The following is a 26881-nucleotide window of genomic DNA, read 5'->3' as shown; positions in this document are numbered from 1 at the left end:
TGAAGGCATTGGTATTAAACAACCTTCTGTTGAATGACAGTTGGGTGCAGGAAGAAATAAAAGAGGAAATCATTAACTTCCTTGAGCATAACAATAATGAAGACATAAGGTACCAAAACCTGTGGGATACTGCAAAAGCAGTTCTGAGAGGAAAATTTATTGCTTTAGATGCCTAAATTCAAAAAACAGGAAGGGAATGTATCAAAAAACTCACAAGCCATCTTATGAAATTGGAAAAAGAAGAACAATCTAAGCCTAAACTCAGCAGAAGAAAAGAAATATCCAAAATTAAATCAGAGATCAATGAAACTGAAAACAAAAAATCATTCAGAAAATTAATGAAACAAGGAGTTGGTTTTTTGAAAAAAATAAATAAAATAGATAAACCTTTGGCCAGATTAGCTAGAAACAGAAAAGTAAAATCTCTAGTAACCTCAATCAGAAATGATAAAGGGGAAAGAACTGATGCCACGGAGATATAAGAGATCATCTCTAAATACTACCAGAAACTCTATGCCCAGAAATTTGACAATGTGAATGATATGGATCAATATTTGGAATCACACCCTCTCCCTAGACGACTTAGCCAGGAAGAAATAGAGCTCCTGAACAGACCAATTTCAAGCACTGAGATTAAAGAAACAGTAAAAAATCTTCCAACAAAAAAAATGCCCTGGTCTGATGGCTTCACACCAGAATTCTATCAAACCTTCAAGAAAGAGCTTATTCCCGTACTGCAGAAATTATTCCAAAGAATTAAGGAATCTTCCCCAATACGTTCTACAAAGCAAACATCACCCTGATATCAAAACCAAGGAAAGACCCAACTAAAAAGGAGAATTTCAGACCAATTTCACTAATGAATATAAATGCAAAAATTCTCAACAAAGTCCTAGCCAATAGATTATAGCTTATCATCAAAAAAGTCATACATCATGATCAAATAGGTTTCATCCCAGGGATGCAAGTCTGGTTTAACATACGCAAGTCCATAAACATTATCCACTGTATTAACAAAAGCAAAAACAAAGACCATAAGATCCTCTCAATAGATGCAGAAAAAGCATTTGATAAAATCCAGCATTCTTTCTAATTAGAACACTGAAGAGTATAGGCACATTTCTGAAACTGATCAAAGCTATCTATGACAAACCCACAGCTAATATTATAATGAATGGAGTAAAACTGAAAGCTTTTCCTCTTAGAACTGGAAACAGACAAGGTTGTCCTCTGTCACCATTACTATTCAATGTAGTGCTGGAAGTTCTAGTCAATTCAATTAGGCAAGACAAGGAAATAAAGGGCTTCCAAATGGGAGCAGAGGAGGTCAAACTCTCCCTTTTGGCTGATGACATGATCTTATACTTAGAGAACCCCTAAAGACTCAACCACAAGACTCCAGGAAGTCATCAAAAAATACATTAATGTCTCAGGATATAAAATCAATGTCCACAAGTCAGTAGCCACAAGTTACAGCAATAATAGTCAAGATGAGAGGCTAATTAAGGACACAACTCCCTTCACCATAGCTTCAAAGAAAATGAAATACCTAGGAATATACCTAACAAAATAAGTGAAGGACCTCCATAAAGAAAATTATGAAATCCTAAGAAAGGAAATAGCAAAGGATATTAATAAATGGAAGAACATACCATGCTCATGGCTGGGAAGAATCAACATTGTTAAAATGTCTATACTTCCCAAAGCAATCTACCGATTCAATGCCCTCTTTATTAAAATACCAACATAGTACTTTCATGTCTTGGAAAAAATGATTCTGTATTTTGTATGGAACCAGAAAAAACCCCGTATAGCTAAGGCAGTTCGTAGTAATAAAAACCAAGCTGGGGGCATCACCATGCCAGATTTTAGGCTATACTACAAAGCCATAGTGATCAAGACAGCGTGGTACTAGTACAAAAATAGAGACATAGACATTTAGAATTGAATAGAAAACCAGGATATGAAACTAACATCTTAGAACCACCTAATCTTTGATAAAGCAAACAAGAACATACCTTGGGGGAAAGACTCCCTATTCAATAAATGGTGCTGAGAGAACTGAATATCCACATGTAAAAGACTGAAACTGGACCCACACCTTTCTCCACTCACAAAAATTGATTCAAGATGTGTAAAGGACTTAAATTTAGGGCATGAAACAATAAAAATCTTCAAAGAAAGCATTGGAAAAACACTGGAAGACATTGGCCTGAGGAAAGACTTCATGAAGAAGACTGCCATGGCAATTACAACAACAGAAATAAAGAAATGGGACTTAATTAAACTGAGAAGCTTCTGTACAGCTAAGGAGACAACAACCAAAGCAAATAGACAATCTACATGATGGGAAAGGATATTTGCATATTTTGAATCAGACAAAAGTTTGATAACTAGGAGCTATAGAGAACTCAAATTAATCCACATGAAAAAAGCCAACAATCCCACCTATCAATAAGCAAGAGACATGAATAGAACCTTCTCTAAAGATGAATGGCTAACAAACATGAAAAAATATCATCCCTAATTATTAGAGAAATGGAAATCAAAACTACCCTGAGATACGATCTTACCCCAGCAAGAATGGCCCACATCACAAAACCTCAAAACTGTAGATGCTGACGTGGATGTGGAGAGAAGGGAATACTTTTACACTGCTGGTGGGACTGCAAACTAATACAACCTTTTTGGAAAGAAGTATGGAGAACCCTCAAAGAACTCAAGCTAGACCTCCCATTTAATCCTACAATCCCATTACTGGGCATCTACCCAAAAGGAAAAAAATCCTTTTATCATAAGGACACTTGCACTAGACTGTTTATTGCAGCTCAATTTACAATCGCCAAAATGTGGAAACAGCCTAAATGCCTACCAACCCAGGAACGGATTAACAAACTGTGGTATATGTACAACATGGAATACTATTCAGCCATTAAAAAAGATGGAGACTTTACAGCCTTTGTATTAACCTGGATGGAAGTTAAACACATTATTCTTATTAAAGCATCACAAGAATGGAGAAGCATGAATCCTATGTACTCAATTTGATATGAGGACAATTAATGATGGGGGTGGGGGAAGGGAAGAGCAGAGAGAGAAAGAAGGAGGGAGTGGGATGGGGTCTTGATGTGTGCCACACCTTTTGGGGGCAAGAAGTATAGTTGAACATCTACTTCATATGGAGTGGTCTGAACACAGACATACGTATATTCCTGAGCAGTGAAAAGAAGTTTAACTATTTGGTCAGGGTCTTACAAGGAACAAGATTGGAAAATTGGGAATAAGGTGGTCTGGGAAAGAGGTATGCGGATGGACCTATGCTTGTCTACACTAAGTGTAGTTAGGACACTGTCTTCTACAATGGCTCTGCCATCTGAGTTCAGAATCACCTGCCATGCATTTCACACTTTCTAGACCCCAAAGAACCAAGGTCATAGAAGTAGGCATGAGTCATCCAGGGTGAAGTATGGCTCTCATTCAACCTGCACTTTACAAAGGCCTACTAGAACAAGGCAAATAACTTGTCCAGTGGTATGAGGAGTGGTATCTAACCCTGTAAGAAACAGTACTTTAGTTTGTGCCACACAAGATAAACAACAGGAAACAGATCAAAAATAAAGTAACATGGCTGTGAAGGAGACATCAGAACATATGTTAGTGAGGAACTACTCTATCAAAGGGGACACATGAGAAGGTGGGTAGTTGGAGGGTCCTGAGCACAAGCCAGGCAGAGAAGCAAGGACAAACTCAAACAGTTCCAGTCCACTGTGGAGATTAGAGACACAGTTAGCTTTTAGCATTGCCACCCCAAGATTCTTCATTCTCCAAAGAGATGAGTAAACTATGCAGTGGGCACTGGGATATTCCAGGCCCACAGAGCCCGCACGGAGCCAGGGACTCCCAAGGACATTTATTCCACAGGACCAGAGGTGCCTCAAAGATTCCTCTCATGTGGGGATACTCTCAAGGGCTGTGAATCCTACTCCTTTCTCTAGAAATGTGTGTTTCCATCAGCATCTTCTCCATTTTATCTCCATAGGGAGCAAAATTACCATCTCTCTCTTGGTCACGAGCCAGAGTCTGCCTCATAGAGTGAACATTCTGCTAACCATACTATGGGGAGGGGTAGGAAGGGAGACCCAACACATGGGGTGGCCACTCTAAGACCCAGAAAAGAAATTCAGGGGGCAAAATACCAGTAAGAGGTGATTTTCTAATTTCTTCTTCATGTCCTCTAATTATTCATCACCCATTTTGTCTCCTTGATTCTCTTGGTATTTTTTAGTAACCTTACCGAGCTATTAAATGAGTTTATTGTATTACTCTCATATAAAACAATTCACTTACTTAAATAAAAAACAATTCACTCACTTAAAGTGTACAATCCAGGGTTTGGAGGGGGTTCCTGTTAAATCTAAAAAGTTGCTCAATCATCGTCACTAATTTTAGAACATTTTTATCCCTCCATAAATAAACACTGTATCCATCAGCATTCATTCCCCATCATCCCTTCTTTGTCTTCCAGCCCCCTAGCAACCACTAATCTGTTTCTGCCTCTATGGATATGCCTATTCCAGACATTTCATGTAAATGGAGTCACACAATATATGACCTTTTGTGTTTCATCCATGTTGTAGCATGTATCAATACTTTATTCCTTTTGGTGGCTAAATAATATTCCATCTGTGGATATATCACTTTTTTCTTATCAATTATCAACTATTCCAATTTTCAGCTTTTCTGAATAATGCTACAATGAACATTCATGCACAAGTTTTTCTGTGGATATATGTTTTCATTTCTAAGAGAAGAATCAGTTGGTCACATCATACCTCCATATTTAACTTTTTGAGGAACTGCCAAAGTGTTTTCCAAAGCAGCTATACCAGTTCTTTCCAAGAGCAAGAAATAAATGTATCTGCTGTTTAATTCACTGTTCTTTTGGGTTTTAATTTATGTACAACTGAACCTAATTATAACTGGTGCACTTGGCCCTTAAGTCTTTGATGTTTTATAAATTAGTATATATGCTTTAATCAGAATGCATCTTGTCTGCCCAATGAGACTATAAGCCATTGGAGGACAGGGGTCACATTCTTATCTTTCCGCTCTATCTACCACAGAGCCCAGTATGGTGCCATGCCCCACACACAAATTAACATAAGGGCTTGTGAATAGAAGCACAGATGTGGGGACTCAGAATAAATCCAAGAAACATATAGAAGAAGAATTGCCAGCCTTTTCCCCTTTGCATAGCAAGAATTTCCTCTCTTCTCCATCAGTCATTGAGCATAATTTCTGTTGAAATTTATCTGAAGAGACACTAGGTGTTGCTGGATTCTCAAGAAAAAGAACAATGCTAGTATTCATTCAGTAGTACCTGGAGCAAATTAGGAAGAATTTTGATTTTCCATTTTGCTTTTGCCAAAGTTCTTTTCAGGTAGAAAATTTCTAAAACATACACTGTGGTAGTCAGATTAATAGCACCCCACAGATAGCCATGTACCATCCCCAGAACCTGTGACTATGTTAGGTTACAGGGTAAAGGGGACTCATAGTTGCTAATTGGTTGACTTTAAAGAGATAATCCCAGATTATCTGGGTGGTCCTCATGTAATCACAAGGTCCTTAAGTGTATAAGAGAAGCTGAAGAGGAGGGTGTGACTGTGGAAGAAAGGCACAGAGCAATGCAACACTGCCAGCTTTGAAAGAAGGAGACCGTGAGAAAAGAAACACAAGTGACCTTTGGAAGTTGAAAGAAAGAAGGAAACAGATTTTCCTCTTGAGCCTCCAGAAGGAATGCAGCCCTGTCCACACCTTGGCTTTAACCCAGACAGAACCCTTTCATACCTCTGACCTCCAGAACTGTAAGAGAGTAAATGTGTATGTTTTAAAGTCACTAAGTTTGTGGTAGTTTGTTATGACAGCAATAGAAAATTAATACATGTGGTAATAAAGTTTTTTCCCACTTCATTTTGAAAGTGTGAACTGACCTCTTAGGAAGACACTGTAAAAAGGGAAGAAGGGTTAGGTGACAGCTGACCAACGTACACTTAATTTATCATTCTATAATGTCATCTACTGTACACAATTACAGGCAGTGATAATAATTACATTTTACAGTACTTTACGCTTTTCCAAAGAGTTTCACCACATTGATTTGATCACCTTAACAACATTGGGAAGCTATGTAAATGCATTGCCTCCCTTTTGACAGTTAAGAAACGATGAGTTGGGCAGCACCTGTGGCTCAAAGGAGTAGGGTGCTGGCCCCATATACAAGAGGTGGTGGGTTCAAATCGGTCCCCAGCCAAAAAAAAAAAAAAAGAAACCATGAGTCACAGAGAAAGTCTCAGAGGTAACTGGTGGCAGAATCAGCACCTTGTATTTATCTCCTTTAGGAGTTGTCCTAGTCTTTTATAATGTCTTATTCATTCAAAGAACTTAGGTCCCAGAGTGCTGGAAACAAAAAGTCCACTTTCCTGAGCACATGAGAGTGTTTGCAGGCTTTCTACTGCCATAATCATCACCTAAGGAAAAGATTCCAAGGGGTCAAGTCAATGTAAGGTTCCCACCATCAGGCTTTCAGCCAATGACCTGGAGTCTGGTAGACAGGCAGGTCTAACAGGTTGTAGGCATACCTTTGTACCATACAACTTGTACTTGTACATGTACTTGTCAGGGCCAAAGGAAGCCCTCAGACACTCAGGTTCACCCCTACCACAGCACCTCCACCTGCTTCTGAACTCCAATCCCAGCCCCGAAAGGCGTTCACCAGTTGATAGACACTCAGAATTTCTGCCTTGAGCTCATCACACCCATCCTAAAAGCCTATCCTACTCTGGACACATAAAATAGAAGATACCACCCTGTTGGCAGCTCCTCAAAGCCCAATCCCCACACAAATTAGACACATTTCTACAACTTACCTCACCTGCCTTTCTTGTCCCTAGCCTATGCCCCACCTCTCACCTTCCACTTTTCACCTTCCTTCCTTCTTTTTTTTTTTCCTGCAGGGGTATGTTTATTTTACATACCCTACAAGGCACTAGAATGAAACAGGCAAGAATAGCCTCAGTCTCTCGCCTCTGGTTCCCTCTGGCTATTGGGGAATGCACACATACACTAAACAACAAATTCTAAAAAGGGAGAAGTACAGGGCACCAGGGCACTGGTACTCAGCCGAGAATGATGCCATTCTAGAGAGATGTTATAGCATAATACTATGAACATCATCTCCAAAGCAATAACTCTGGAGGAACTGGAGTCCTTGGCTTAAAAACAATCAAGCCAGAAGTCAAGGAAGAATCAGAAATGTAGGTTTCAAGGATGCTGGGTGATTGGTTCCTGGGTGTTTGTTATTCTATTCTCCTCATTTTAATACATTTGAAGTTTCTTGTGTTAAAAAGGTTTGTCAAGAATCCGTCCCCTCCCTGCATGCAGGCCCACTCCCCATTCCTCCAACGTTCTGCTGCTTCACCTGCTGTAGGCCCCTTGGGCATGTGGTGCTATTTGCTCTGCTTCTACTTCTTCCCTCACCTCCCTCTGCTCTGGGCCAGCTTAATTCCTACTCATCCCTCAGGTCTCAGGTTTCATGTCTCTTCCCTAAGGAAACCTTCCCTGACTCAATTATGTTTCAATTCATCTTGGTCACAAGTGACAGCCCAAGTGGGTTCAGGTAACCACAAAGTCCAGAGTCAGCTTCAAGCTTGAACCAGGGCTTCAGAAGGGTCATCAGGACCTACATATTCCTCCACTTCTTGGTCTCATTTCCTCCATGTTGGCTCCATCCTCAGAGAGTCTCATCCTTCATAGTAGCAAAATGGCTGCAGTTGTTCCAGCCTCCTCCCTCACATTCAAGCCTAGAAGGAAGAGTGGGTTTACTTCTCCAAGAGGGTTTCAAAAAAAAGTCCCAGGGGCCAGGCACACTGGCTCACACCTGTAATCCTAGCACTCTGGAAGGCTGAAGAGGCAGGTAGATTGCCTGAGCTCACAGGTTCAAGACCAGTCTGAGCAAGAGTGAGATCCTGTCTCTAAAAAAAATAGCTGGCATTGTGGCAGGCACCTGTAGTCCCAGCTACTTGGGAGGCTAAGGCAAGAGAATCACTTAAGCCCAAGACTTTGGGGTTGCTGTGAGCTATGACACCATAGCACTCTACTAAGGGCAACAAGGTAAGACTCTGTCTCAAAAAAAAAAAGTCCCAGGAATCACTCTTACTGGCTTGGATGACTTGACTCTGGGCATATTCCTATTTCAAAATCAATCCTTGGTGCTTGATTGACGATGTGTATCACCAAACCCAATCAGGAACAACAGGAAGTTGGAGCAAAGAATCCTGGGTAGGCAAACAAGAAGGGGCCACCAGGAGTTTCTTAACTAGATGTTCACATAGCAACTCATTTGTTTGTTTGATAGCTTTGTGATAATTATACATCTATATGTTTTATTCTTTGCTTAATATATATCCCTCATAACACCAGACAGTCACCTTGAGAGGGACCACTTCTCTATCAGTGCCCAGCACAGTTCTTAGCACAGAGTAGACACTCAGTAAATATTTCTTCAGTAAACTATGTTACTAAAAACAAAATAACAAAAACAAAAATAAACAGGATGCAAGGCAATGAAAATAAAAATAAAAAGATTTTTAAAGAAAAGTTTCTCCTTAATCAAGCTAAGTAAGTATTCAACTCTCCATTCACCCTTTGTCTATACCAGCAGTTCTCAACCTGTGGGTCGTGACCCACAGGAAATGTATTAAAGGCATTAAGAAGATTGAGAACCATTGGTCTATACCCTCATCAAATATTCTTTGTTACTTTCTTCATAGTAATTACCACCATCTAAAATTATATCCCATAAATTTACTTATATGTTTATGTCCTGTCTCCCTGCCTGCCCCCACCACCAGAATCGCTGCAATGGATTAGCTCCATGACAGCCAGTGGCTTTGGATATTACCAATGGCCAGCACAGCACCTGCAGAGTGAATGTTTCATAAATATTTGTTCAGTAAATGAATAAAGGCTCTAAAATTTACATCTGTGGCCATGAACACTCTCCCGAGTTCCAGATGTATTCTTGAGCCTATTTTCGGGACAACTTCACCTGGATCCCCCATGGTCCTTTCATTTTCCATATAACCAAGCTCAGTAGATCCAAAATTGATCTTACTATGGCCAAAGTCTTCCCCTAAAATGTGTTCTTTCTTCTTTTGTCTCTTATTTTAGTGGAAATGAAATTTGACAGGGCTGAAACTCAATTCTGCCTGGATGCCTTGGATATTCCCTCTGCTGCTTTTCTCCTCCTTTTCTAGTTGTTCCTTGTCTGTTTCTATGCTCTCCTCACACCTACTTTTTAAATGTTAATGAAACAGTTCTTGCTATAAAAGAAAGGAAAAACAAATATGGAACGGGGGGGGGGAGGGGGGTCGGGGGCAGCAGGGAAAACTCTGGGAACGTGAATTGAAATGGGAGAGATTGGTATAAACCTATGACTTATTTCTAAAATGTTATGTGCACGTATGTGTATGTATAGCTACATGTGTGCATGTGTGTGTATACAATGCAAACATACATTTCTCAGCTCTGTCTGCTATAAGAACCTGGAAACAAAGACACCGCAGGGACAATGAACCCATGCAGCACCCAGATGCTGGTTTCTAATACTGGTTGCCACTAAAAAGAACCAGGGATCCCTGGACAAGTAGCTAGTTCCAGAGCTGGGGGGCAGAAGGTATAGGATGAACCAGAAAGATGTTTTTCTGCTAGAAAGTAAGAAAGTGCTCAAGAAAGTAATAGAGGTATGTCACAAGGCCACAGGAGTTTGAAATCTGGGGAAATTTGAGCACCCAAACTATAAAGTGAAACAACAAATTATAAACCACTAAAAAATAAGAATCCATTACTCCATACTTACAATAAATAGATAAATAAATTAAAAGTGGCATAGAAGACAGGGCTTTTGCTTAGCAGTGGTTCTCAACCTTCCTGAGGCTGCGATGTATTTTCATCATTACAAAGGGGTTGCGACCCCACAGGTTGAAAACCACTGGCTTAGAGAATGCAAAGGACTAAAAGGCAAATGCAGCACAGTGCTAGAGTTCCAAAACCATCATTCCTCAACCGCTCACAGTCACCACTGGATTATCAGCAGCAGAGGCTCAACTTAGGGGGGAAATTTTGCTGAGAAGCAGGACATTTGTGTGGATTTGCATCTCCTCATAGATGGCTTATTAGCAGCAAAAACAGAAAATGTTAACTAGATAGTGAAACTGGATACCTTGTCTGAGTGATCAAAATTAAATATCACCAGTGAAGGGACAGATGGGTATAATTTGCCTTTGGATGTGAGATCCTGAGAAGATCACATTACTTATGTAATATTCTGACAGGAGACATATAGCCTAAATCTAATCATGAGGAAAAATAAGAAAAACCCTAAAGAAGAGACGTTCTATTTTAAAAGGAATGGGGAGGGCTGCAATCTTTTTTTAAAATGTCAATATCAAGAGACAACGAAAAGGTGAGAAGCTGCTCCATGTTAAACAAGACCAAAGAGACATAACAACTAAATGTAATATGTGATCCCAGACAGGATTCTGTACTAGAGAGGGGAAAAAAATCCTACAAAGGATATTATTGGGTTAATTAACAAATTGAAATGCAGATGGTAGATTAGATCATAGAATGGTACGAATGTTAAATTTACTGAAGCTCATAACTGTACTGTGGTTATAGAACAGAATATTCTTGTTCTTAGGAAATACTCACTAAAGATGTAAAGGGTAAAGGGCCATGATGTAGGCAATTTGCTATCAAATGGTTCAGAAAAAATATACATACATGTGCACAGAGAGAGCAAAGGATAAAGGAAATGGATTAAATGTTAACAATAGATGAGGCCGGGTAAAGGATATATGAGTGTTCTTTGCCCTATTCTTTACACTTTTCAGTAAATGTGAAATGATCCCCAAAAAGTTTTTCTTAAAGCAGTTAGGTGGTACACTTGGCCCACTTCTCTCCAAATTCTACACATCTCCTGAGCAATTAATGCCAATGTCTCACACTACATCAATCTTTACATCTACTCAAAGCAGTACTCTGAAGTTCCCAAACTCTATTTTCAACTCACTTCTAGACATCTCCACTCAGATATGCCTGAATTTAAATACCCACCCCGTCCTGAAGGCATCTTCTTGATTCTCTGAGATGAGTACCGGTCTCCCCACAAATGCTCAGCATGGACCTGGGAGTTACACCTCGTCTTCCACCTCTGGGGAACAGGAAAGACGCAGCACCTACAGGAGCCACATCAGAAAAATGGGAGCCTCATGTGCCACGCCTTCTCTCCCACTCTCTCCTATTCAACTCAGTTCCTGATTCTAATCTCTGACAAAGCTTCAATTACCTTCCTTCTTGCAAGAGGAAATGGCAAACGTTGTTTTTGACGTGCTAGTCTCTGCAGTTTAGGAAGACTGAACCACAAGGAGAATGAAACAAATGGGTGAGCTAATCTAGTCTATCTGCTACCTGTCCCCCTACCTACCATTGTCATCACTGTTGCTCATCCATGTGGCTAATACCAGTTGATCCTAGTCTTCCAAAGCTCCATGCAAGTGTCACCTTCACTTTAGTTTCCTGACTCCTTGCAGAATGAATTTCACGGCCTGTCCCTCCCTTGTATTCCTCCATTATAACACTTGCCACATTGAATTATAATCACTAATCTTTGAGTCTATATCCTTCTCTAAATATTAACAGGATATTAATAGGATGCATTCATACTGCCTAGCACAGTGCCTGAACATATGTGGGGCTCACATACGTTCACTGAATGGATGAACAAACAGCAATACAGTCACATGCCACATGATGTTTCTGTAATGACCATGTGTACAATGGGAGTCCTGTAAGATTGTAATAGAGCGGAAAGTTTCCTATCTGATGTCATAATGTCTTAGTGCAGTGGTTCTCAACCTTCCTAATGCCGTGACCCTTTAATATAGTTCCTCATGTTGTGGTGACCCCCAACCATAAAATTATTTTCGTTGCTACTTCATAACTGTAATTTTGCTACTGTTGTGAATCATAATGTAAATATCTGATATGCAGGATGTATTTAGGCGACCCCTGTGAAAGGGTCATTCAACCCCCAAAGGGGTCGCAACCCACAGGTTAAGAACTCCTATCTTAGTGCAACACACTACTCTTGTGTTTTGGTGATACTGGTGTAAACAAGTCTATTGCACTTCCAGTCATATAAAAGCATAGCACATTCAATTATGTAGAGTACATAATACCTGATGTTAATACACGACTATAGTGTTGATTTATTTACTATACCATACTTTTTATCGTCATTTTAGAGTCTAATCCTTCTATCTATTAAAAAAAGTTAACTGTAAAACATCCTTCAGCAGGTCCTTCAGGGATATTCCAGAATAAGGCATTGTTATCAGAGGAGATGACAGCTCCATGTGTGTTACTGCCCCTAAATACCTTACAGGGGGCAAGTTGTGCAGGTGGAACACAGTGATACCGATGATCCTGACCCTGCATAGGCCTAAGGCTCTAGGCTGATGTGTGTGTTTATGTCTTAGTTTTAAACTAAGATACAGAGTTTAAAAAATAATAATTATACAGAGCTAAAAAAATAATAATTTTTAAAATAGATAAAAGCTTATAGAATAAGGAAATGTTTTTGTTCTGCTGTACAATGGATTCATGTTTTAAGCTAAGTGTATTACAAAAAAGAAAGTTAAAAAATCTAAAAGTTTATAAAGTAAGCGAAGGTTAATTTATGATTAAGGAAAAAATATTTTCATCTATATTTAATGTAGCCAAAGCGTATAGCATTTCTAAAGTCTAGAGGAGTTTACAGTAATGTACTAAGCCTTCACAATCAATCGACACTCACTCACTAATTCACCCAGAGCTACTCAGAGTCCTGAAAGCTCCATGGATGGTCTCCAGATGTACAATTTATTTGTTTTGCTGCTGTTATTATTGTTTGAGATAGGGTCTCACTCTGTTGCCCTAACTAGAGTGCATTGGTATCCTCATAGCTCGCTACAACCTCAAATTCCTAGGTTCAACTGGTTCTTCTGTTTCATCCTCCAAAGTAGCTGGGGACTACAGGTGTACTCCACTATGCCCAGCTAATTTTTCTAATTTTTTGTAAAGACAGAGTCTCTCCATGTTTCTGAGGCTGTGAATTCTTAGCCTTAAGCAATCCTCCTGCCTCAGCCTCCCAAAATGCTAGGACTACAAGCATAAGGCACTATGCCCAGCACAGATGTACCATTTCTTATCTTTTATACCATATTTTTACTGTACTTTATCTATATTCAGATTTGTTTAGAGACACAAATATGTACCATTGTGTTACAATTGCCTATAGTAACATGCCGTACAGGTTTGTAGCCTAGGAGCAACTGGCTATACCATATAGCCTCGGTGTGTAACAGGCTATACCACCCAGGCTTATATAAGAACACTCTACAATGTTTGTGCAATGACAAAATTGCCTAATGACACATTTCTCAGAATGTATCCCAGCAGTTAAGTAATACATGACTGTGTAACCTATATGTATAACCTAAATATTCCAGGCATCACCTATAGGGTTAAAATTTTGGTCCACAAACACTAGCACTGACAGGTGGGAGTTCCTGGGTAAGGCATCCTTAGTTGTCTGAATCAACAGCCCCATCCCGCTGGTCTTTCCACTTTCCCCTCTTGTATCTCTTTAACACTGTGGTCCCCAACACCTGGCCCATTAGGAATCAGGCTGCACAGCATCACAGCCTGAGTCTGCCTCCTGTCTCATCCCTCCATCCTCCCCCATGCCCTGGGCCATGGAAAATTTGTCTTCCATAAAACCAGTCTCAGGTGCCAAAACAGTTCAGGACTGTTGCTTTAACAGACCCAGAAGCACAGGCAGGAGACATCAGTGAAACTGCTACCTATGACTGCAGCCTTCCTATCCCCTCCCTCAGTGCTCAGGCTGACAATGTACAAACCCACTGTGCACCTGACCCCCTGCTCTGCCAGCCACTAATCAGCGCTCTGGACAAGAGCTTCTACTTTACTCTTAAGCTCCAGTTGAGATACAGCCAGTTTGTCCCGTGCAGGTCTTGGTTACTTCATTTGTTAAGAGAGGGGCATGACTGAACAAATACTAATAACCTTTTCAGATCTAATATTCTGTGATTCCATAAATGTTACCATCCCTCAATATCAAACCTTGCTTTTCTTCTGTGGGGGTTGCTCTTCCTCACCTAAGCCACCTAATGCAGGTCATATCTTCATTCATAGTCAGGTGCATATCCTAAAGCCTTTCTCTCTCACCCTGGGTCACTCCTGCCTCTCATCCTCCTATGAGCCATTGATCATCCTCTCAGTGTACAGAGTCCTCCTGGAGTTGCAGTTTGGATGGACGTGCTGAGTGAACCTCCACAAGCTTCAGGGCAGGAATCATGATTTATGTTGGAGAAGCATCAGGGCAGAAAGAGAGATAGGAGGGGACAGGAGAGGAGACAGGTGCAGTAGTATCATTCATGCCAGGTTAGAGGATCCACTCTGATAGGATCCACTAAGCCTAAGGATCCACTCAGCTTCCTTAGGCTTCTCAGCCAACTTGGCCACCACAACTGGAAAGGATTGCAGGAGTCACACTTCTTGCTTGTATGACACCCAGACATCGATGAGTGGGTGAATGACCAGAGGCTGTTGGCTTGAGTGATTTTTGCCTCAGGTGTCTCCAAAGCATTGCTCACTAATCACTGAAAATGCTGTTTCCTTCCATATCCAGAGCCTCACTGATCACATGACATACACAAGTACTGACGAGAGTGCTAGAGGGGTTCCCAGAAAGCTCATTGGTAAAATTCAGAAGAGAAAGATTGTGCCACTCTTAACTCTGGCAAGCGTATTGTGGCTAGCCCCTCTCCAGAATCTGGGTGCTGGTCTGAAGGACCCAGTGTCAACTCAGAGAGAACAACATTTTTCATTTATGACTTAAGACTAGGCACCAGAAAGAGGAAGAAAAAATGCTACTTGCCTCTGCCACAGAAGCACGAGAGGAAAGGCAGATTCCTAACCCCCTTGAGAGATTAAGCAGGGGAGGTGCTGATTCTACACAGGCCCCATGCAGGTGCCACCCAAGTACAGATTCATACTGAGGAGAGGCTTACTGCCGGGGTCTTCATCAAGAGTAAGACCTGCAGCCCCAAATTTGGCTTTGTGGCTGAGCCTAAAGCACATGCATATCTTATGTTGTCCTCTCCTCAGTGGTCTTATTAGCTCTGGAAAAAATTCCCTGATGGGAATAAAGCTAGCCCCTCAACTCCTCTAACAACAAAAGGGAGCTATTTTACTTTAAGTCCCGTCTAGTCATATTCCCAGGGACCTAGAGAAACAAAGCACAGCCCACTGGCTAGTACAGCTAAAGAGATGACTAATGAGAGAAAATGATATTAGCAAAAAATTAAATCTTCCGCTCTGAAAGTACATGATATTTTAGTCTCTTGTTCATTCAGCTGTTTGAGCACTTACTAGGTACTGTGTAAGGCTATATGAAAGGCCTGAAACCCCAAAGACGTATGGGGCACAGGCATGACCTTGAAGGGATTACAGAGTAGTCAAGGGACAGGGAAGTAACTGAAAACTGAAAGTGTGTCCAAGGTCAGTATGAATAAACTGCTGAAGGACCTCAGAGGTTGAAGCACTTGGACATCTTTTGGGTCTCACAAGCATCAGCATGGAAGAAGTGGAATTTCAGTTGAGTCTTAAAGAATAGGATATACTACGGAGGGTCAGGATGGGGGAGGTACTTTGAAGATGAAGGCAACAGTGCTCCTCAGCATCCTAGAATTGGAAAATGTACACACCAGGGCATTCAAGGCAGGGCTTTAAAAAAACACTAAGCCAAAGAAGTTTGGCCTCCAGACTCATCTTAAGTCACATCTCAGCTGGCTGAGGCTCCCTGTTGGGCAGCTACCCCAGAAAAATAGACAGGACACCAGGGCAAGACATCCCCAAAGTGCCTGTGAAATTACCTAGAAGAAGGCCTCATTTTCAGAGGCTTGGTGGGTGTTCAACAAAGAGAAAGACAACAGACCCTACTCTAAATATTAACCTCCAAATACAGTATTTTGGCTATCAACGGCCCAGCCCCAATTAATATAAAATGTATGTGTAAATCTACATTAAAAACACATTCGTGTAAAGTAGTATCAATATTCAGATTCCTTCTTTCAGATATAAAAGAGATACCTTTTGGTCCCTTGGCAGTAAACCGTGGTGATGGATGAATTTACACTGAACCAGAGATGGCCTCCTTGCTAACATCAAGGGACAAGGTTTCCTTCTTATAAGAGCCATTGGCCTCCAAACTTCCTTTGCTTTTCAGGGCACCCTATACTGTGAGTCTATCAGCCCCTTTGATAGTTAGGTTATCCAGGAGCTCTGGGTCCCAGGAGAAACTGGCTGTCACTACGCAATCACATAAAACTAACTTGTAACAGTAGTCCATTTTGTAATTTTTGGTGTGAAATAGCTGGACTGTTGAGAAAGTGGACACTTCCTGAGAAATTATGAGATAGTCAGTTACCTCCAAAGGGAAGACTACCTGGACAAGGACCCCTTTCTTCCCCAGCCTGTGCCAGAAACACAACCCACTAAGGTCTCAGTGAGCAACATCTTTTCAGTATTCCGTGTTGCCCTCTGCTGGGAGACAGCACAGACAGCAGAAAGGGCCCCGGCCATTTGCCCCATAAAAACAAATGGGTTTGATTTCTGATTCTGCTGAGACTGGTACCGGGCCTTGGCCCATCCGTATCATCTCACCAAGCTTTCATTTCCTCAACTGCAAAGCAGTAGTGACAATCAAGTAAAATAACATAGGGGAAATGCTAATTCTCTGCCTCATGGTAGACACTTGATAAAAGACAGTCATTCTCAGTGTGTGACACAGCTTCTAGGGGTAGGACACAATTATAAGAGGGACTTTACCTAACAAATGCAATCAGTGTAACCTGGTTTCTTGTACCCTCAATGATTCCCTAATGATAAAAAGAAAATAAAAAAAGAGAGACAGTCATTTTCCCTTCTCTTTACAGCAACCTTTGTGATCAAGAAACACTGGATTTAGGCTCGGCACCTGTAGCACAGTGGTTACGGTGCAGCACTGAGGCTGGCAGGTTCAAACCCAGCCCAGGCCAGCTAAACAATTATGACAACTGCAACTAAAAAAATAGCCAGGCATTGTGGCGGGTGCCTGTAGTCCCAGGTACTTGGGAGGCTGAGGCAAGAGAATCACTTAAGCCAGTGGTTCTCAACCTTCCTAATGCCACAACCCTTTATTATTATTTTTGTTATTTTTGTTAACAAAAATAATTTTATAATAAAAATTTTAAATAAAATTATTTTTGTTATTATTTTTGTTAACAAAAATAATTTTATGGTTGGGGGTCACCACAACATGAGGAACTGTATTAAAGGGTCGTGGCATTAGGAAGGTTGAGAACCACTGGCTTAAGCCCAAGAGTTGGAGTTTGCTATGAGCTATGATACTATAGTACTCTACCAAGGGCAACATAGTGAGACTTGGTTTCAAAAAAAAAAAGAAAGAAAGAAACATTGGATTTAAATCCAGAAGTCAGTCTGATTTCCAAGTCTGCCCACTTAACATTCTTGTGGGGGGTGGGAGAAAGGTGTGGTGCATAATGCTTATATTCCTAGCAATTTGCGAGGTGAGAGAATCACTTAGACCAGGTATTTGAGACCAGCCTGAGCAACACAGCAAGAGCCTCCCATCTTTATTTTTAAAAAAAGAAAAAATTAACCAGGCATGCACCTGTAGCTCCAGCTACTTTAGAGGCTTGCCAAGAGGATTACTGGTGCCCAGAGTTTGACATTGCTATGAACTATGATGACACTACTAAACTGTAGCCCAGGTAATAGAGAGAGATCTTGTCTCAAAGAAAAAAAAAAAGACCGAATGTGCTTTAGCATGTACGTTGTTTCAGATTCTGTGTTGGCTCTATATGTACTTAGTTTATCTACAATCTGAGGACTGAGGTATTATCTCCATTATAAGAAAATAAAGTTCACAGCCAGGCATTGTGGCTCATGCCTATAATACCAGCACTTTGGAAGGCTAAGGCAAGAGGATGGCTTGCCTGAGCCCAGGAATTCAAGACCAGACTGAGCAACACTGTAAGACCCCATCTCTACAAAAAATTTAAAACTTAGACAGGTGCAGGCCTGTAGTCTCAGCTAATCAGGAGGGTGTGGTGGATCACCTGAGCACAGGAGTTTGAGGCTGCTGTGAGCTTTGAGGCTGCACTCCAGCCTGGGTTACAGAGTAGACTTTGTATCTAAAAAAAAAAGTGTATATATATATATAACTAATCTCAAAGAGATTAAGAAATTTACCAAGGTCACATAGCTGTTGGGGGGCTGAACTTGGGCTTCAACTAGTTCCTTGTTCCAAAAACTATCTACCTATCTGAGGTGATCAAGCTGCCTAAGGAAGGTGGGAAAATGGGGGCAGGCGGGGATGTAAGGGGGTGTAAGCTGACCCATTCGTGAAGATTGTTTCCAACTCCCAAAGCTGTTTCCCCAGATTTACCAGTGGGGATAGTTGAAGGGCACTGCAGCCCTGGTGCTCAGTTCTCCCTTTTTGTCAAAATTATTTGAGTTCTAAACTTAGCAACAAACTAGAAACTGAGGACACGGCAGCTTTAGGGCTCTTATGAAGAAGCACTGTTTCCTGTTCCAATATATAGCATAGCAACTTTGTGTGGCTGAACTTTACAGCTAGAGAAGTTCTCTCCATTTGAACCAGCCCAGTTTAGCCCAAAAGACAGTCTCTCCATACCTAGAAATCTATGAAGACATGCTCTGGCCCTCCCAAACGCTAAGGAGGCAGGCGCACACCTAGATTGAGGGGGCTTTGGAGCTAATGAGACATAATCAAATTTAACACCTGCAAAATGGTGTATAAGAAAATCTAGGGGGATAAATGATAAAATGGTATAAATGGCTCAACATGATGCTGACATATTAAACAAGAATTAGCAAAAATGATCCATACTAGCAGCTTCATAAGAGAACATTTTGAGCCTCGGAGTTCTGGACAATAGACAGGAACTTAACATCTAGGGCAGTGTTTTTCAACCTTTCTTATCTCTCAGCACACTTGAACCCATAGTTATACCATGGCACATTTAAATTATGTTGATGAAAAAAAATTTTTTTAAATACCTGTGCTTTGAGCTTCTTTTGAAAATAATTAATGATCTTCAAAATTTTTCATGGCACATCTAAGATCCTCTCACGACACACCAGAGTGCCGTACACTAGTTGAAAATCACTGATCTAGGAGATGACTTATGGACATTTGTTCCGTAGATGGGAGATACCCAAAAGGGAGGGAAAAAGTGGCAGAAAATCCTTACTGTTGAGTAGTCAGAGAGGCTTCCCTCCACTTTCTCCCTCCATCTCTCTTTCACCATGAACCTCTCTGATTTGTGTAGTAATAGTTAAATTAGGTTCAGTCTCATTACCTCACACACACCTCATACACTGTCTAATACTCTGAGACCAGGGCCTGAGGAATATTTTTCTATGACTCCTTCTGATTTCAATTCTCCTTTTCCTTTCTTAAGAGTATCTAGCACAGGCAAACTGGAAAACATATTTCAGGGAAGAGGGTGTAGAGAATGTTGAAGAATGAATGTTGAAGTCAGCATGTTTGAATTAACATTGTCTGTTTCTAGTCTCTACGTGTCCCCAAAGGAAGGATGGGACCAAATCTCTTAGTTCCAGTTGGGAACACTCGCAGCTTTATATATATCCAGACACTTAAAATTATTAATCAGAAATTGACTTGCTTCTTTGTCTATTTGGTATCTTCTCAAAAGTCAAAAGCACAAGAATTATTACTCATAACAAGATAACTGGGTCTTTGGGTCTTTTGAGTATGTCCATAGTCACTTAGAATTAACAATCACAAGATATCCTGTGTTTACAGGCAGCAAGGTAAGAAAACTAAGGAAGTCTATTATCATTATTTAGTTTAGCTTGATGTCCTGAGATACTTTTCCAGAAGACCATGAATCCTAATTTTAAGGATAAGTAAATAGATTACTTCTGGAGTTTGAAACAGTAGTTATGGAAGTTTCAAGCCCACCCACTAACCCCATGAAAAAACTTTTTCCAGTGTAGCTGCCCACACACAAGCACATACCTACACAATTCCAGGCTAAGAAACTTGGGTTGTACTGAGTAGTTAAAACTCTGATGTATTTCTGATGTTGTTACAACACTGATGGATTTAAGCTCATAGATTAATATATAGAAATACTATCTCCATCTTTTTCACTCATTTGTATTCACTCTATTTTTGTCTAGATACAGACACCAATAAGGAAACACACAAGTCAAATCTGATGTTTCATAGTTTATATATCATCATTTGAACCCGTCTTCTGTTCCATTTAAGCTTGCTCACTGTAAATATTCCAGGTACCTACCCTCTCATTCAGAACATTTAATCAAATTTGGGTGTACTTCAAACCCTCTAAAACAGACCACTATGATAAAATAACAGAAAGATATACATTAATCCAGTTAGTAGCCAAGCATTTTCCTTTCTTGTCCAAAAACCTGTATGAACAGTAAGAGCAGATGGGAGAAAGAACAGAGACACTGACTGATACTGTTTGAACCTAAGTTTTTTGACAACCTCCTCCAGACTGCCTGAATAATATGTTGCCTTTCCTTAAAGAGCAGAGTTAACTGCTTATGCCAAGAACCAGAGGGCAGAAAGGCACCCAGCCCAGCTTCAGCTGAACCTCCACCACTTCACCGTAAGAACAAAATTTTGGAATCGTCCTCCTCTTCCCTGTCACTACAAAGGCAGAAGTAGCTGGGAGCAAATCTCTGCACTAGTTCCTTATATCCAGGCAGGATCAGAGCTTACTGTTCAAACTCCTCTCTGTAAGAACCTTGGATCTTATTTCTTAATGAAATTTCAACTTTGAAGAAAAGACAGCAGTCATTCACTCACAATCTCAAGCCAATCTTACGCAGACAAGTTAAGGCAGGGAAAAGCAAGAGGCCTATTTTAACCCTATCTGGGCCAAAAGCCGATCACCCAGGAAATCCCTAAGATCAAAGTGGTGCTCAGAGCCCTCTCTAGGAAGGTCACAAGTGGTATGTTTAGTCTAGACAGCATAGATCGTCCCCAGGTCCTAACTAGACCAAGCTTCCTGGTTCCAGAATGAACTCACTATTCCTTGGCCCTTTGTACTAGTAAATAATTTGTCACTATTTCAAACTTCCTGGTCCCTTTTCAGCCTGGCTTTGTCCCCAGAGAATTGGGGCAGCAATGGGCCAACCTCTGATTGTGATGAGATGGAGAAATTAGCCACTCTTGTGCGTGTTCTGAAATAGTCCAAACTCCCTTTGGAGTCACGTTTACTCCTAGCTTAAAAGTGCTAAGAGCATAATATTAAAACAAAAAAATATTTTAAAAGATTCTTACTACATCCTCAGCTTTTCCACCTCTAAGTCCCAACCTCTCTCCCCTCTTCCTCTCACATACACTCCATCCCAAGATGCCATCCCAACACTTTCAGTATCTTTAAGAGCCGAAAGCTAAAGCAGCATTAATGGCATTTGGCAGAACATCCCATCCCACAGTGAAGACTCCTCCCAATTCCACACAATGAAGAAATAAATGATAATCCAACAGAATAGGCAGTAAAAATCAGAGCCTGCCCCCTTCCCACATAAAAGAGGCACAGAAATTTCAAGAGTTAATGAAAATGGCATCATCTCTTGCCAGACAGCCACCAACTACCACTGGTTGGCAGCCGCATTATCACTTGTTTCTCCTCTGGACTGAAGTGTAAGATAGTCAGTATGGCTGTGAGAGTCTGCTGGCGGCCCAGAGAGTCAGGTAAGGTCAGGAAGCGGTAGATGATGTTTTTGAGGTACTCCAGGTTGGCTCCCTCCCTGCTCTGATCCCTGATATTCTTTTCAATGTGGCTCTGCAGGGCTCCAACCTCCTCACGGTGCCGCTCCCCCTCCTCCAGCAGTCGGTCCTGCAGCTGGTGCAACTCCACTTCCAGCCTGTGCTTCTGCTTCTTCAGCGATGTGATCTCCACCTCCTTGCGGGCCAACTGCTCAGCATATAGGAAGAAAGTGGGCTCACTGGCTGCAGCAAGATGTAGTGCTTGGGTCAAGCTATCTGGGGAAGATGTATCAGCTGGGTCCCCAGGAACCCCGCCACCCACAGGGCTTCTGCGTCCTGGCAGCCCAGAGGACAAGGCCATAGAACGCAGTTGCTCCAGCTCCAAGTCCTTCTCAGCAAGGACAGCCAGGGCACGGTCCCGCTGCTTGTGCAGCTCTTCCTCCAGCTTCAGTGTGCGGTCCCTGAAGTCCAGCTGACTTCGCTCCAGCTCCTGCCGGTGGAGCTGCTGCAGCTGGGCCAGCTCCTGCTTCCAGTTCTCAGCCTCCTGCTGGTGCTGGTGTTCAAGTTCTTCGCAGGACAGCCGCAAAGAGATGTACTTCTCTTTCAACTCGGCAAGCTGTTCCTGGGCTGCCTCCAGCTCTTTTGCCAAGTTACCATCTTTGGTATTCTTGCTCTTGAGAATAACCTGGGCCCTCATCTTATACCTCTCAAACTCTTCCTTCAGCTGTTTCAGCTCCTGTTGGTAGTAGAGTGCAGTAGCCTTCTCCCCATCGGCAGCCTCTGAGCTGGGCATTATCTCCAGATCACAGAGCTTCTCCACATCCAAGGTCACCTGGCTTTTCCTGGCTGCAACCTGCAACAGCCTCTTCAGCTTTTCCATCTTATCCTTCAGGACATTGACATCCAGACTGGACTCCTCTCCATGGCTATCTAGAGAGGAACGGCTGGAGGCTGCTAGAGCCAATGTCTTATTCTCCAGGTCCAGCTGCAGAACACGTTCTTTCAGCTTCTGGATGGTCAGCTGGTCCTTCTGCTTGGCTTTCTCGTAGGTGCCCAGCAGCTCAGACACTTCAGATATTTGATTCTCCAGGGCTGCTACCCTCTGCTCTTCCACCTGAGATTGCTGACGGAGTTGATCCTCTGCAAGGGCTGTCTGCAAAACAAGGGAACAGACAAAAATACATCCAGAAAAGCCACAAAGCCTTATACCAAACTGTGAGAAGGCAAGAAAGGGAGCAAAAGGGTCACAGGTTTGGGATGGCCTAGCAGGAATAGGAACTAGGTTTTTTTTTCTGTTGATTCAGGTATTAACAAAATCTCTTATAACCTGCTTGGGTTCTGCTCCAAGTCATATATTATACCAAACAATACTGAGCACCTGTTGTTTTGCTTTAGAACTTTCACTTTCCCGCTAACTCATATATAAAGTGTACTCTCTTCTCTCGGTTATCATGTGCTTCCCCAAATCCTATTAAGAAATCATACGACATTCCTTTCCTTGTTCTATATTCCTGGAAGTTCAAAACTGAGTTGGCGCTCCCTCTCCATGTAGAAAAGAGGCATATTAAAATAGCACTTTTCCAAAATAAGCAAATCTTGACTAAAAGCAATTATAAGAGGTTATTTTTCCTGAGAGAAGATGATTTGCCTTCAGCCACCTTACTTACAGGTACATACCTATAGGCATACACACCACCTTTCACTGTACAACTGCCACTATATTGCTTCATAGAGCACAGCTGGTAAGATGCCAATGCCCAAGAGCTCAGAGCTGTCTGGCTCCAACTCAACCTACATTCTGAAACTCCATATCCTGGTGGAGGCACACCCTGTGCATATCATCAACACTATATAGAACAGGATCTCCAAGGACTCACTAGTGGAACTTTCCAGGCAGCATCAAAAATGACAGTGCAGCCACTTAGTTCTGTCAAAAGAGAAAAATAAAAACTATATTTCTCATTGTAGGTAAGTAACTAATATTTGAAGGAGATGAGGATAATTACCTTTCTCATTTCCTGCTGCAACTGAGCCTGGAAATGGCTCTTAAGGTGGGCAGCCTCTTCCTGAAGTTCTTGCAGCCGAGGGTCTGGCTGATTCTTCTCATCTTGAACAGCCTGCAGCTCACCTTTCAGCTCCTCTACTTCACGGGTCAGCTGCTTGGTCTGCAATTCAAATGCTTCCATCTGTTCAGCTGCATATGCCCGCCCTGCCAGGGCTTCTCGCGTCTCTTCTAGCCGAAGCTCCAAGTCCTGGCGCTGGGTCCTCTCCTCCTGCAGCAATTTCTGGAGCTCACGAAGCATTAAGGCATGGTCACTCTGCTCTTGGGCCCTATCATGCTGCTGTGTGATAAGTCGGGCTTTGGTTTCTGCTATCTGCTCCTGCAGCCCCTTCAATTCTCCCTCCAGACGGCTCCTCTCCTCCTCTGCCTTTTTATTGGCATCCTCTAAGTCCTGTTTCATTTTCTTCTTGTCAGCCAGGTAAGAAGCCTCCATGCGGGACTTCTCCTGGGTGACTGTAGCCAAAGAGCTGGTCAAAGTAGCCAACTGAGTCTTCAGCTGGTGCAGTCTTTTGTCCACCTCCCCACCTGCAAATGGCCCATCCCCACTGCTACTGCTAACACCACTCTCTGACCCACTGGCCTCTTCAGACTTTGGAAGTGGTAGTCCACGGGCAGCTCTGTCATCCTCTATCCCAAACTCACCCTTGGTGCTGGTGAGACTGGCTGCAGTATCCAAGCTGGTGGCAGTGCCAGTGCTATCCTCGCTGTGAGTGGAGCACCGGTCATCTACAGAGTCAGGAAAGGGGAGGCCTGGAGGCTGGACACCTGTGAGGCCCACATCTGCCTCGTGGGACACCGACAGCACCTTGATGCTGGCTTCTAATGCCTCTTTCTCCTTCAGGAGGCTTTTATAGGCGCGGACCACATCCTTGAGCCGTGCCTGGTACTGGAGGAGCTGTTTCTTTTGCGTCTCTATGGTCTCCAGCAGGTCCTTTTTGCTCGGGCCGCCCCCGAAATTCATCCCAAACTTCTCCATGGCAGTTCTGAGCGAAATGCTTCACGTCAGCGTTCCGGAAGCCCGAGGAAGGGACTAGAAGACGCGGGTAGGGGCTTAAAGAGACAGGGAGAGGGCTGTCCAGCTGCAGCCCGCACATCCGCTCCACCCAGCTGTCTGCGACCAAAAGCAGGTCGGTGGGACAGCCGCAAAAGCGTCCGCTGGGTCCCAGGCCCGGAAGGCTGGATCGGGTCCTACCCGAGAGGCGGGCAACGCTGCCAGGGTTCTCCCTTTAAAACCCAAAGCCAATCCGCACTCTCAGCTCGTCCGGGCCACGGCAGCCAGGGCCAGGTCCCTGGGCCCACAGTCCGCCAAGGGTTTACGCTCAGCGCAGCTCCATCAAGATTTCCTAACTACGGCCCCCCAGCGACAACGGCGCTTCCGGGTTCGCTGGAAGTGACGTAAGCGCGACGCCGCAGGCTCCACCCCCAGTGGTACCAAGGTGTGTGGGGGCCGCTTCGTCTGTAGGTGGGAGGCGGCCTGTATAATACCTAGTGGGTGCCAAACCGAAGAGGACCGGCCAGGGGAAGAGCGGAGCAAGTTAAGTTCAAGACGCAGGAGTGAGCGCGTCACAACTTAACCTTGGACTGTGATCAGAGGGCGACGTCGCACTGCGTTCTCACTTAGAAGCATCCAATAATTTGGGGCTCGAGGCTATGCCCCTAAAGGGCAACAATTAAGACTCCTATTTAGACCACGAAAACTGCAGCCCTTTCAAGCACAGTCCTTGGTAGCTAGTAGGCATATAGTAAAATAGTTCCGACCCTTTGTTCTGCCGAGTTGATACAGTAAATACCCGGAGGTGGCAAAAAAATGTATGCACATTTTAAGAAAGAAAAAAACTATTAAAACTGTAATACGCAATATACAGTATACTATTTTAGATGCATATGAACTTTATGGATACCCTGTATATGATGCCCTTTTGTTATCTTGTATATTGTATCTGTATCTCTTGTAATTGCAGAGTTAAATGTGACTTGAGTGTTAGAATTTTAATAGTTTTTTTTCTTTTCTTAAAATGTGTATACAACTTTTTGGCAACCTACGTATTTATAGACAGCACCCTACAGCCATGAAATCTATCCTGAGTGCTGACTATATGCCCGGAGCTTCACAAGAGTATTGCTATTTAGTCTTTACAATAATTGTGCTCAGGGGGTATCCTTAGCTATTTTACAGATGTAGGCATCTGAGGCATAGAAAGGCTAAGTAAACATGCACAAAGTCACACAGCTAGTAAGATTAGGAATTCTATCCAAATTAATCTGATTCTGAACATACAAGTGCTGTACCTGGTCATAACACAGTAAAGAGACATGGCCTTGCCTTCAAGAAGCTCACAGTCCAGTAAGGAACCAGGCATGCAAACAAGTCCTGCTATCATACTAGTATGTATGGGTATATCCAAAGTGGTATGAAAGTTAAAAGAAGGTAGGCTCTCAGGAAAAATACTTTTGAATTTTGAAGAATGAATAATGATCACCCATCTAACCAGAGATGAGGGAAACCACCATTCCAGGCATCTGGAAAAGATTGCAAGGACTTCTGGAGTATCAAAAAGTCTGACTCACCCAAGAGATATAATCTCTCGGCTCGGCGCCTGTAGCTCAAGTGGCTAAGGCACCAGCCACATACACCAGAGCTGGCGGGTTCAAATCCACCCCAGGCCTGCCAAACAACTATGACAACATCCCAAAATAGCCAGGCATTGTGCTGGACACCTGTAGTCCCAGCTACTTGGGAGGCTGAAGCAAGAGAATCGCTTGAGCCCAGGAGTTGGAGGTTGCTGTGAGCTGTGATGCCATGGCACTCTACCCAGGGCAACAGCTTGAGG

At 42.5% G+C, this 26881-nt stretch overlaps 1 protein-coding gene across 1 annotated transcript; it reads right to left on the bottom strand.

Moving 5' to 3' along the window:
- Nucleotides 1-20455: 20455 nt before the first annotated feature.
- On the bottom strand, nucleotides 20456-25406 carry GCC1 (GRIP and coiled-coil domain containing 1). Its single transcript, XM_003789765.2, has 2 exons — nucleotides 23995-25406; nucleotides 20456-23141 (listed from the first exon to the last, which is right to left on the bottom strand). The coding sequence occupies exons 1-2, from the start codon at nucleotides 25024-25026 to the stop codon at nucleotides 21846-21848; spliced, it is 2328 nt and encodes a 775-aa protein (XP_003789813.1). The 5' UTR covers nucleotides 25027-25406; the 3' UTR covers nucleotides 20456-21845.
- Between the last annotated feature and the right edge of the window lie 1475 nt (nucleotides 25407-26881).

Source organism: Otolemur garnettii, unplaced genomic scaffold, assembly GCF_000181295.1.
Source record: "Otolemur garnettii isolate 467f Iridium unplaced genomic scaffold, OtoGar3 scaffold00037, whole genome shotgun sequence".
Classification (NCBI taxonomy): Eukaryota; Metazoa; Chordata; class Mammalia; order Primates; family Galagidae; genus Otolemur; species Otolemur garnettii.
The sequence above is the reverse complement of the archived record's forward strand: the minus strand, read 5'-3'. Positions and strand labels throughout refer to the sequence as shown.

Bases quoted from the DNA above. Each gene is read 5' to 3' on its own strand.
- GCC1 (XM_003789765.2), bottom strand. From the start codon at position 25,026: ATGGAGAAGTTTGGGATGAATTTCGGGGGCGGCCCGAGCAAAAAGGAC. The intron at 23,142-23,994 runs GTAATTATCCTC...CTTGTTTTGCAG, and splicing joins TGCAGCAGGAAATGAGAAAG to ACAGCCCTTGCAGAGGATCA.